The sequence below is a fragment of the Emys orbicularis genome, chromosome 13, assembly GCF_028017835.1.
Source record: "Emys orbicularis isolate rEmyOrb1 chromosome 13, rEmyOrb1.hap1, whole genome shotgun sequence".
In the NCBI taxonomy this organism is placed as follows: Eukaryota; Metazoa; Chordata; order Testudines; family Emydidae; genus Emys; species Emys orbicularis.
Window position 1 is genome coordinate 38,156,199 of NC_088695.1, and position 8,874 is coordinate 38,165,072.

The 8,874-nt window shown below is 45.8% G+C and overlaps 1 protein-coding gene across 1 annotated transcript; it reads right to left on the reverse strand.

Moving 5' to 3' along the window:
* Positions 1-2,419: 2,419 nt before the first annotated feature.
* Positions 2,420-7,910, reverse strand: TOB1 (transducer of ERBB2, 1). Its single transcript, XM_065415121.1, has 2 exons — positions 7,742-7,910; positions 2,420-4,308 (listed from the first exon to the last, which is right to left on the reverse strand). The coding sequence occupies exon 2, from the start codon at positions 4,166-4,168 to the stop codon at positions 3,197-3,199; it is 972 nt and encodes a 323-aa protein (XP_065271193.1). The 5' UTR covers positions 4,169-4,308; positions 7,742-7,910; the 3' UTR covers positions 2,420-3,196.
* Positions 7,911-8,874: the final 964 nt, after the last annotated feature.

Sequence of the window (8,874 nt, forward strand, 5' to 3'; positions counted from 1 at the left end):
TATTACCTTGGATTGGTTTAATATTTTAAGGGTAGGACATGGGATTTCCCCCCCCCCCCCCCAACTTGTGTTGGGTGGTATCTCAAAGGAAGAGCAGGAATTACTCATGCACAGAGGAAAGAAGCAGACTTACGCTTTTGGCCCTTTCTTTAGCATCAAAGCCATCTTTGGAAGTTAAAAGCTGGCAATTTTAAAGGAATAAATTGCACATTCAGAAGAGAAAATATGAAGAACTTGCTCACATGAGCAAATTCTTCCTCCCCCCCCATCCCCTTTTGGCCATTTTTCTCACTGTATTCACAAGGAAGTATTTCTGTGATGGGAGAATACTGGGTATGTGTAAACTGAACAAGAGAAGATTTACTTGGCACTCATTTAGGACAGAAGGTTGCAATGTAAATGTTTGATGTAACATTGAACTCCAAGACTTCAGTGCATGATCAACTAAGCGGATAAAATAGGCCGCATATCGGATTTTTATAAAAAAGGTTTCTCCTTCCTGCAGATTATTCCTCACCTGGTGGTAGCCTCCATCTATAAAACACCAGAGATGGATACTATGAAAGTGAATGACTTGGAATGGGCAGAGGATAGAAGAAACCCAATAGGTGATCTTTCCTATTACAGGCTATTTAAAACATGGGGAATAAAAAAACAACCCCTCTGGACTATATATTATGCTCCCAGTTATCCAAGCCTCCTAAACCAGCTGCACGTCTTCCCACCTTATTCCTAGGGAGCTCAGATAATTATCATCCAGGCTGAATGTCTTTTTTAACAATTATCCAAACACCTTAAGTCTAGACACATGAACACTAATAATACATAACAGCATTATTAGGTTAAAGAGTGCATTTTTCAGGGTATTATTTACTTGACATTTTCCAGATTTGAATTTGAACACCTTTCAGAGGTACTTATTTCCTTTTAAAAATAAGCACCTTCCATTTAAAATTGGATACTAAGCGGTAGAATTTCATTTATACTTGTTCATTGTTGCTTGATTAGTGTCAAGGTAAGCCAGATGGTGAACTCAATACAAACAAGCTAGTTAAACATAGGGAGGAATAAATGCCTAAAAAAACCACACACACTATTACTGCGTTTGAACTTTAGTCATCATGGGACTTAGAGATGCAGGACTGACAATACTATCCTAATAAATCCCTTTGCTAGTTCAATACTTCTTCATAGCCCCATTCTCTCCACTGCAGGACAAACGCCTCTCCATGGTGTTGACAGACATCCTTATTTTTACTTCCAGTACTTGGCTACTCCCAGAAAAAGCTAGACTCTTCTACTCAAACCAAACCATGTGGTGATTTTGTGCCTAGGTCTTTTAAACTCAAGTGGGCTAGGGCCAAGCCTCATTCACAAAGGCCGGTTTAGAAAAATCAAGGTTCAGACAAATTTAACTATCGAGTTTTAGCTTAAAATGCATTTTTAATATGAAGCACTATACTGTCAATTATACTTCTATTAACTTGCGCCCACTGTAAAACTGGAATTACAGTGGGCAGTTTGAACAAACTGTTGATTCTGTTAGCTGCTTTAAGGATTAAAAATAATGTAAGAGTTCCATTACCCCTCAAGAAAATCAATGAACATCAGTGCTCAAAAGAACATGCAAGAATGGGGGAAAATACCTCCAAAATATTCTGTCAGCCCACCTGTTTTGTCAGCTCAAGGCAGCAGGCTAGTCAAACAGCCTCTGAATTTTCTTCCGGCCACTCATACGGACAACTAAAGTAAAATGTTCATGCTTTGGAAGCCCAGTAAATTAGAACAGCAGTTCCATCTATTTCTGGAATATAACTTATTCATTGTCAAATACTGTAGTTATATTAATTTTTAATAGATTATAAAATGAAAGTTTAGGATCAGTTTACTTGACTGTAAATCAAAAATTTTATTCACTCTACTATCTGAGCTATTACTTCTTAATACAGAAATGTAATGCTGATGCATTGGTCTATGACCTCTAGAGATAATAGTTCAAATCCACTCAGATTACATGGGAAGTGAATTTCACTGCATCACCTGAGTCCTTTCTAGATATGTCATATCACACAGTAACTCAACATTAAAAAAACTTGTAATCTTAATTCTCAAGGGTAAACTAAAAACCACCACCTGATCCAGGTGTAAAGGACTGCATATATAGAAAACTTGTTTGTGAATGTTTGGTCAAATAATGCTAGCCAAGTACTTAAGCTGTATGCTTTGCCAGAACTATTTTAGGTAAAGCAACCCATTATTGCTGTGTGTCAAGTACAGCAATCACTTTCCATCATTCCTTTGTGATACACTGAGTCAGACCTTTCTGCATCATTAGCATTTACAACACAATAACTGCAATGCTCTTCTCTTCGGCACGATAGAGAAACAAAGACCACAACAGCCATTTAATTTTAAAGAATTTTAATACAAACTTAATATAAACTATTTCAGTCCCTCTTAACATGTAAGACACTGACTCAAAATACTTTTATACCATTTTTTCAAGTATTGCACAATGTAGGTACAAAATTAATATATACGATTACATTTTCTTCCATAATATATAGCAAAAATCTTTAAACTTTTAACAGAAAATACAATTTGTGTTTCTTTTTGAAAAAAGCAAATATTTCGTACATTTTAATTCCACCACTAAGGAATATTCTGTACACTTTAATTTTTTTTTTTTTTTTTTTTTTTAGAATAATTGATGTCTAAGATGGATATTTTACAATTTCAGTAAAAAAAATACAACATGAAGCTGCTGCAGCTGTCACAGATCACTGTAGTAAAAAGATATAAATGCAATACCATGTTGTAGAAACAATATATATACTCTGATATTTTACAAACTTTGTACTAAATTAAATTATACAATTAGAAAAAGACCAATAAACCCACTTATTAGTGCCAATTTTTTATATATATATAAAAATCAGCCATGTCCTTGCTATATCTTAAATACTGTAAGAGGCCATATTTTGAGTATATTTTTTAATGTACAGTCAGTATAAAATAACTTTGTGCTTGGCTGGCAAATGAAAAAAGATGCATGTTGTATTTATCTAACCAAGCTTGAATGTATTCATACTACAAGCTTTAAAAAAGTCTCAAGAAGTGGAAAAAAGATACACCCTTGGGTACGTGCATTTGAACTTGTACAATAGGATTTATTTGTATTTCATTTGTTTTATTTTTAGTTAGCCATAACAGGCTGGAATTGCTGGTTAGAATACTGCATGTTGTTTAAGCTAAAATTCAAGCCATCAACAAAAGACTTCTCATTTAGACCTCCATAGGCTGCAAACATATCAAAGGCATTACTGTACTGGAGAGGACTGAGGTTAAGGGGGCTGTCACCAGGAAATATGCTACTGGTACTACCTTGACCCTGTATGTTAGGGAAAATGAACTCCTTTGCATTAGGAGAAAGGGCAGAAGTCTTCTGCTGTTGCTGCTGCTGACTGCCTAGGCCAAGCCCATAGAGCGAATGCATGGAGGAGGAAAGGGCTTTCTGCTTCAACAAGTCATTGACATTCAAGCCAAGGTTGGTGGGAGAAGTGCGGGCGACCTTGCTGCTACGGCCGCTATTCTTCATTTTGGTCGAGCCAAACTTGGTGGCAGCAAATGTGGCAGTGGTGAAGGTTAAAGGCTGAGTGGAGCGGGGCATGAAAGTTGGGCTCACAGCAGCAGAGTGACCAAAGGGAGGAGAAGGAGAGCTAGACACTGAAGATGCTGGGTCACTAATTGGCATGAACACCTGGGCCTCTGGGTTAAAGCTGTTCTTGATTTCCTTATCCAACTCACATCCATTTTCATTATCATCCACATAAAGCACTTTCACTGGTCCCTTTTCACCAATTTGATATGAAACCTCAAATGGGTCAATCCAAACACTAAGATCCTGAGGCAGGTTGCCGCGAACATCATCAATGTCCAAACCACTCTCTTTGGATGCTTGTTCTATGACTGGGTCCACTTTCTCCCCTACATGTATACATCTATACCCTGATCCTTTGTATGGCTTTTCCGGATACCAGTGCCCTTCATACTTCTTTTTAAGAAGTCTTTCAAGCTCTTCACCAAATATGTTGACACGTCGTCTGGGAAGCTTATTGTACAAATATGAAATAATAAAATTGAGTGCTACTTGGATTTCAACCTGCATAGCTGCTATGCCAAAGTTTAACGTCCGTTTCAAAACCCAAAGAAGAAAAAAAAGTGTTCAAGATGCCACAGGGAAACAAAATTTCATTCAAAGTGCTGATTCTAGTAGATTATTATCCTTCACCTTGAGTGTTCTTGTTCCTTTAAGAAAAAAAAAGCAAATATATCCAAATAAGGAAAGCATAAGATCAGGCTCCAAGGCCTAATATTCTGGCCTCATACTCTACCTAGAATAGGTTATTTCTCATCAGAAGACATTTGTAACATATTGCCTTTCAACATGACTTAAAACAGAGGACCTCAAATACATTCCACAGAATTTATAAACAATACTATGGAAGATGCATTAGGAAGGTGTTTAATGAGTACAGCATAAGTCATTTAAAAATCATTTGAGCTTGCAGTTCAGCCCTTAAGTTATTTGCAAAGCAGCAAGTGTGTGTCTAGGACGTCATAGCAATGCTAACTGTGCCAGGCCTGTCAGGGGTTCAATTACCAACCCCCTATTCTGGGTGATTTATAGAACTCAGCTGCAAAATTTAGCACCAAGCTATTAATTTAGCATAAAAGGTCTCAGTCAAAGAACCACTTCTCATTTTAAGGTTTGCAAACATATCAGTTGGGCTTTAAGTTACAGATATACTAAAAAAAAAAAAATCTACTGGTTGTTTTAGATGCATTTTGGCACTCGAATAATTTAATTATGCCACATATATCTTTTTAAGTCAAAGCCAAACACCTGCACCAACTGTGCATTTGATGGAAAATACAGCTGAAGAAACTGTCTACTGATGAAGGACAGGGATTCTTTCCCTCTCCCTCTAGAACTATTATAAGAATACTTTAAATACACACTATGCACACACAATAGAGCAAATACACATTTTCTGTCTTAATTATGGCTGGTAGTTAATGGTCAATGAATCCATTCCTATGTACTGGTTCAAAATTTTTCATCTTCTATAAAACTGCTTAAATATCAGCTAAATGCACATTTTAAAACATGTCAACATATTTGGGAATTTTATAAAGCTATTATAGCCAATAGGATCAATCCTCATTTTCCTCTCTCCCTCTTCAGATTTTATACTATATATAAAATGGAGCCATGGAAGTCACTCCTTCATTAAGGGTATAACAGAAATTCACATAAATATACAATTAAAACAAGGGACAAAAGCAATATATAAAATAACATGCCTCACTACTGAAAATCCTGCAATACCTTAGTATAACAGTCTGATTTAAAGATGGAGTTTCAATCATAGCTTAAGCAGAAAAAAACAATAAATTTTGAGTTAACACCTACAGCAGTATTTTACTTAAATTTTTTTGTTTGGCCCAGCATAACAATTATTTACAAAATTTAGTAAATCAGTCATTAAGGAACGGGAAAAGTCAAAGCCAATTTCCAAATTCTGCAATCCTATTTTTATTTCCTGCCCCAATTGGGTAGTTTTGCAAAGTTTAACCCCATTTTTAAAGCCTCCTTTAATCTCCCCCCTCTTCCCCCTCAAACATGATATGGGAACAGCCTGAGAGGCTGTATGATAAGGCGACCTTTAAACGTTTGCTGGATCAGCACTGGGTGGGGATAAGGAAAGATCAAGGGCAAACAGAAGATATTTACAAAAGGGGACTAATTCGGTATGGAAAAGTTGATTGGGGTAGTTAAAAGGGACACTAAAAATGATTTATTAATCCATCTGTTTCATCTCCCCTTCCCGATGTCCTTTAGGATAAAATGATCCTCAAAAACACTGAGCAGAAGCTACAAATTCTTGTAAGCCCCAAAATTGAGCCTTGGTACAAGCCACTGAATAAACCAAACAGCTTGAACACTGCAAACAGGTTTTTTGTTTTGTTTTGTTTTTAAAGGAGGATGACATTTCTAAGGTATCTAAGCATGTTAATTATTCTAATGGTGGTGGGGGTTAAAAACAAGAGCCTTAAGCTGTGTGTGGGGAGTTACATAACCAGGCAGTTCGGTCTCATTAGATTTCTGCTCACAGCACTGGGAGCTCCAGCAGCAAGAGACAGAGGAAGAGCATTTTCTGAGTGCACAAGAGACAAAATGAAGGGGAAGAGGGATGACTGGAGAGGAAGCACTCTCTCCTGCACCAGCAAGGCCAAAACCAGTTCTCCTGTGCACCCCACTCCCAGTGACACCCCTCAACCTTCTCTTATTTGGCAGGGCCCTAGAGGAGAGGGCTGTTAGTGCTGGTTAAAATGCCCAAGCACAACGATATATATTAGTCAGTTTATGCAAAACTCACTCCTCTGAGCCATGATGCGTACAATGAACCCCCCATGCCATGACTGTGCCACTGACCGAAGCACCTCCTTCCCAGCCAGAGGACCATTTCTCCTCTATGCAGTTGTGTCAGGCCCTACCCAGGTTCTCTTTTCCCTGATCCCCTCCCCACCCCACGGGGCTGGGTCAATCCCCCCACCACACCGCCATAGGGCTGTTCCAATCCCACGCCCCTGGTCCTGTACCTTCTCCCCCTCCCCCGGGTCTGTGCCAACCCCAGCTCCAGTTCCACAGCCCTCCTCCCCCCACAGGGCAGTGCCAACCCCCCCCTCCGGTTGTGTTGCCTTTCCCCCCAATGGGGGTAGTGCCAACCTGCCCAGTGCCAACCTGCCCAGCCCCCACCACCGCCCTCCCATCCAGGGGTGTACCAACCCCCCTCCCCCGCTCCACTGCACTCTCCCCCCCCGGGGGTGTGCCAATCCCCCTCCCCCGCTCCACTGCACTCTCTTCTCCCCCCCGGGGTGTGCCAACCCCCCTCCCCAGCTCCACTGCACTCTCCCCCCCCGGGTGTGCCAACCCCCCTCCCCCGCACTCTTCCCCCCCCGGGGGTGTGCCAACCCCCCCTCAGCCCCTCACTGCACTCTCCCCCCCCGGGGGTGTGCCAACCCCCCCTCAGCCGCTCCACTGCACTCTCCCCCCCCGGGGGGTGTGCCAACCCCCCCTCAGCCGCTCCACTGCACTCTCCCCCCCCCGGGGGTGTGCCAACCCCCCCTCAGCCCCTCACTGCACTCTCCCCCCCGGGGGGTGTGCCAACCCCCCCTCAGCCGCTCCACTGCACTCTCCCCCCCGGGGGGTGTGCCAACCCCCCCTCAGCCGCTCCACTGCACTCTCCCCCCCCGGGGTGTGCCAACCCTCCCTCAGCCGCTCCACTGCACTCTCCCCCCCCCGGGGGGGTGCCAACCCCCCCACCCCCGCTCCACTGCACTCTCCCCCCCCCGGGGTGTGCCAACCCTCCCTCAGCCGCTCCACTGCACTCTCCCCCCCCCCGGGGTGTGCCACCCCCCCCTCAGCCGCTCCACTGCACTCTCCCCCCCCCCGGGGTGTGCCAACCCCCCCTCAGCCGCTCCACTGCCCGCCCCCAGGGGGTGTGCCAACCCCCCTTCAGCCGCTCCACTGCCCTCCCCCCCGGGGGTGTGCCGGCACCTCATTCACAGCCACCTCACCGAGTCTGTTCCTCCCCTCCCGACCCTAGCGAGCCCACCCAGCCGGCACTCGCCCCGGACCCGGCTGCGGGAGAGCGGCCCGGCGAGCGGTACTCACCCGGGGTGGGTGCAGGGGGTAGTGCAAACAGTCCCAGTGAGAGTGCGGGGGGCTCAGTGCTGAACCCCCATGTCCGAGAACCGGCTCGCTGCGGGGAAGGGGGAGGGGGGGGCTGCGCTGCTCACACCCCGGGACGAGCGCGCTCCGCCACAGCAGCTTCACTCCTTCTCCTGCGCTGGGCTCCCACCGCGCCCGTATATATCCCCTCCCTTCCCCCGCCCCTCAGGGCACCGCCTCCCGCCCGGCCCCGCCCCCAGCGCACTGCCGTGCCCTGCGTGCCCCTCCCACCGCCCACAGCCCTGACCTGCCTTCCCCTCCCACCGCCCCGCCCCCAGCGCACTGCCTTCGCCGCCCCTGCCCCTACCACCATCCCTCCGCCACTCCCCTGCCTGCCCCTCCCTCTCACCCCCTACCCCTGCCTACACCCCTGCCCATGCTTCACACCCCCCTTGCCTGGCCCCTTCTCCTCCCAACCCATCTACCCCCTCCTTCTGCCATCTCCCTGCCTGCCCCTCCCTCTCACCCCCTACTCCTGCCTACACCTCTGCCCATTCCTCACACCCACACCCTGCCTGGTCCCTTCTCCTTCCAACCCATCTACCCCCTGCTTCTCCCATCCCCCTCCCACCACCCTGCCTGGCCCCTTCCTCTCCCAACCCATCTACCCTCTCCTTCTCCCATCTCCCTGCCTGCCCCTCCCTCTCAATCCCCTACACCTGCCTATACCCCTGCCCATTCCTCACACCCACACCCTGCCTGGCTCCTTCTCCTCCCAACCCATCTGCCCCCTGCTTCTCCCATCCCCCTCCCACCACTCTGCCTGGCCCCTTCTTCTCCCAACCCCACTGATGCTGCCTATCCCCTCCCTCTCTCCCATATACCTGTCTGTCCCTCCCAACACCCTCCCCCTCCCTTACCTCTGCCTTACCCCTCCCATGCTCCTTCCCACACCTTGATTGATTCCTCCTGCCCTATTCCCCCTTCCACTGCCCTGCCTGGCCCTTCCTCACCTGCCATTCCCCTACCTCCTCCATCTCTCTTCCTCCTGTAACCTCCCTTCCGCTCCTGCTTTTCCTTGATTATCCCCTAATTCCTCCCTATATACCCCTCTCCCCCATCCCTACTGCTGTGCA